At 49.4% G+C, this 3,763-nt stretch overlaps 1 protein-coding gene across 1 annotated transcript in view; it reads right to left on the bottom strand.

The window, feature by feature from the left end:
• Positions 1–141, bottom strand: part of BACE2 (beta-site APP-cleaving enzyme 2) — a 76,229-nt gene extending 76,088 nt beyond the window's left edge. Inside the window, 2 exon segments of the mRNA XM_019528964.1 lie at position 1; positions 3–141. The exon segment at position 1 is cut by the window's left edge and continues 198 nt beyond it. Coding sequence (XP_019384509.1) covers position 1; positions 3–64 — 63 coding nt within the window. The 5' untranslated portion in view covers positions 65–141.
• Positions 142–3,763: the final 3,622 nt, after the last annotated feature.

Here is a 3,763-nt window from a genome sequence, read left to right as displayed (position 1 = left end):
AGCCCGCCAGCACCAGCACGGGCACGAGCACCAGCAGGCGCGGAGCCGGCGGGCAAGAGCCCATGCCGGCGGCAGCGCGGGGACCGGAGCGGGGAGGAGGGAGGCACCGAGCAACTCAGCGGCTGCGGCGGGGGGCGGGGGAGGGGCAGGGAGCGGCTTGCCTCCGCCCCGGCTGCATCGCGGCGCTGCCCAGCTCCGGCAAGTTTCTCGGACAGGGGCAGGGGCCGGGCGCTGCCGCCCACGGATGTGACGGGCCGGGCCAGCAGGGAAAAGTTTCCCAAGCCTTAAAGGGGCCAGGGCAGAGACCATCGGCCGGGGCTTTCCGTCTGTGCTCGGCCCCAGCGCGCTCTGTGCAGGACCTGCCCTTTGCCCCTGGTCTGTCTCTCACACTTTGAAGGAACTACCCCTTTCTTGCTGCTTGTCCCCAACCCTCCATGGGAACTACCCCTTTCCTTTGGTCAACACCACACACGCACTCTGAAGGAAGGAACTACCCCTTTCCTCTTGCGTCTCTCTCTCCTCTTGTCACGCACACACACTTTGAAGGAACCACCCCTTTCTTTCTTCTTGGCCCCAGCACCCTCCTCCCCCATGGGAGCTGCCCCTTTCCTTCTGTCCCCAACACATACAGCACACACTGTGAAGGAAGCACCCTTTTCCTTTTGTCTTGCACGGACACACAGTCACTTCCTACCTCTTACAGGACCTATCCTTTTCCTCTTGTCCCCAGCCTCCCGCCCCAGTTCTCCATTTCCTCTTGTCAACACGACACACACATTTTGAAGGAACTGCCCCTTTCCTCTCGTCTCTCTCTCCCTCCCCTCTTGTCACACACACGCGTGCACACTGTACAGGCACTACCCCCTTCCTCTTGTTCCATACATACACACTTTCAAGGAGCTACCCCCTTTTTCTTCTTTTCCCCAACAACTGCCCCCCCATCCTCTCCATGAGCTACCTCTTTCCTCCCGTCTCCAACACACACTTGAAAGGAAAACGGTACTTCAGTCTCTCACACACAATCCCTCCCTCTTACAGAAGCTACCCTTTTCCTCTTGTCCCCAACTCACACACACACTTTGAAGGAACCACCCCTTCCTTTCTTCTGGTCCCCAACACTCCCCTCCCCCTTATAGGAGCTACCGCTTTCCTCCTATCCCCAACACACATGTCCACTGCAAATCACTTCCACCCAGACCTCCCGCTCCTTCTCTCCCTCTCTTTCTTTAATGCCTGGCTCCTCCCTCTCCACTTGGAAAAGCTAGACAGCTGTTGCCCACAGGCAGCCAGGGAAGGAGTAAATTGGAAGCAAGCCACCATCTCCTCAGCTGGAAGAAAGTCCTGCTTTCCCTGCCCGCCCACAGCCCCTGAGGAACTTGGGGCTTCATCGTGTCACAGTGCCCACACAAAGTAGGGAGGGTCTTGCTATGGGCGGGGGACGTCCAGCAGGGCGTGCTCCCCAGGGTAATTGTCTCTGATATGTCCTCCACAGGAGGTCTATATTGAGCAGATTCTTTTTGGTATTGGGTGGTGGAACCGGAGCGTGCTCCATCCACTCCATGCATTGACCTGGTATTCAGTTCTTCCAGGACCGGTGCAAAAAACAGAAAAAAAAAAAAAAAAAGGTTGTAAGGTAGGCTCAGGCCTGGAGCTAAAACTGTGGGGAGAGCAGAATGGAAGGAGAAGCTTAAGACAGCACTGGAGACAAGCATGTTTGCCATAAATTGGCAATTGCCTCCATCTCACAGGAGCTGCCAGCTTCATCACACCTATTACCTCAGTACAAACAGCTGATGTGCTAGGACTAATGTACAGTTGCGATCAAGGGAACAGCATCTGCCTTTTATACACAATACAATAGTTGTTAGGGGTGATTGTAGTGAAAGAGGACCCTCTAGGATGTTCATTTGCAACAGCACCTGTCTATAACATCAGTGTTCCCCACCAAGGAGCTGCAATCCCCCCCGGGTGCCTTGAGATCCTTTCAAGGGTACTGCAGGGTGCCATGCAATGTTAGCATTATCAGGTGTGCAACCATGATACATAAGATAAACCTGGAGATTTCAAATAGGAGCTGTTGCCATTTTGGAACCTGACATGGTCTTTTCCAGGTTCTTTGCAACAGAAGAAGTAAAAAAAACTAAGAGCTAACATTTTTGGAGAGGGCAGCTTGAGTCTAAGGAGAGGGTCTAAAAAAATCCTTCCATATTCCATTTGGAGAGGGCGCTTTGGGTCTAAAAAGGTTGAGAACCACTGTTCTATAGTAATAGTCTGTACTGTCCAGGGTCTTTGACATGAATTGTAGTTCCAGAAAATGCAGCCTCACGTTGGAAACCATGTGGGGCATTAAACCTTCATAATGCAAGTGATTATTAAGAAATCACACAAGTGTAGCTTTCCAAAGATGGGAACCCTTAGCAGACTCATGTTCTACCATCAAAAATATTGGTCTTTGCACCTCTTGAATAACAATAAGTGTCAGATAATTAAAAGAAGCTGAAAGTCTGAAACCCTTGACAGAAATAAAAGGATGCCAGACAAGTCCAATCAGCACCATCTCCTTTTTTCCCTTCAGGGGGTGCGTCTATACGTGTGCCTGACTGCACAGCTGTTAAGCAAGTACTAAGTGACTGCGCAGTAACCACTGTTACTAAACAGTTGCAGTGGCACGTGGATTGTTTTGACTGTGCGGTAGCATTGGTGTCACAGTTTGTGGCCACTGAAGCTACATCACTACATGGATATAGCCCAGTGATAAGTAAAGTGGGAAATGTTCAGCCCTAATTCAGAGTCTAAAGAATCACTAAATAATTTGTTGCCCTGGGCAACCACTTGTCTGTTTTTCCTGTGTAAACCATCACTGAGTTAAAAGGGTTTAGGAAGGGGAGCTTGCACCCTGCTAGAGAGGAACCTCCCTTACTTTCAAATACACCTTTGAAAGAATATGGAAGGATTTTACAGATATCAATCAATCCATCCTGGCAAATAACATAATTTCCATTTTACAGATGAAACTAGTGAGGTCTAATAGCAACTTGTGGGTGAGAAGGGAGGTGGAAGGGCAATGGGCTTTCCCTGAACATTACCTGGCAACTCCATCTTTAAGAAAAAGATATCTGGTGAAACCCAAACGTCCTCTGAATGCTGGAAGGAAGGAAGAGCTTTTTCTCTTTCAAGCCATTCCCAGGGGCATCTAACTTTCACATGAGAATTGCTCCCTATGCCTCAGGTTTTGAACCCTCCCCACTAGTTCCACCCCTCCTGAATAGTTTCAGTGCAGTTGCTGCAGCTCAGAACTTCCCCAAATAAGGAAGCTGAAGAGGTTCTTGTTATTTTCAGTGGTGTCTGCAGGGTTGACTAGAGAAACTGATAGAGTTTTGTTAATTCCACTCAGCTGGTGCATTTGACAGGCTCCTTGTCTTTTTCACTGATGTCTGTGGAGCTCTTAACAGCCAGGGGTAACTGATTAGAGTTTTGTTAATTCTAATCTGCTGCTACCTGGGAAGATTGCAAGCAGGGACAGGGGCAATGGGTTTTTTTCATGCTTACAGACTCAGGTGGACAGAGCTGATTAAGTTCATATTCAGGAAGTTCATTTTCACATTATTAAGGGTCAGAACAGCCAGTTTCAAATTTTATGGACCAAAGAATCACTGCCAACCACGAAAAAGTCTCACAGACGGCTTTGCAAATTAACTGTCAAATTGAAAGGGGAAGATAGTATGATCTACAGACCACCTGCAAACCACTTACCATGAAAAAC

Source organism: Crocodylus porosus, unplaced genomic scaffold (assembly GCF_001723895.1).
Source record: "Crocodylus porosus isolate Cpor-Errol unplaced genomic scaffold, CroPor_comp1, whole genome shotgun sequence".
NCBI classification, from domain to species: Eukaryota; Metazoa; Chordata; order Crocodylia; family Crocodylidae; genus Crocodylus; species Crocodylus porosus.
Note: the sequence above shows the minus strand (reverse complement) of the source record. Positions and strands in the feature narration are given on the sequence as shown.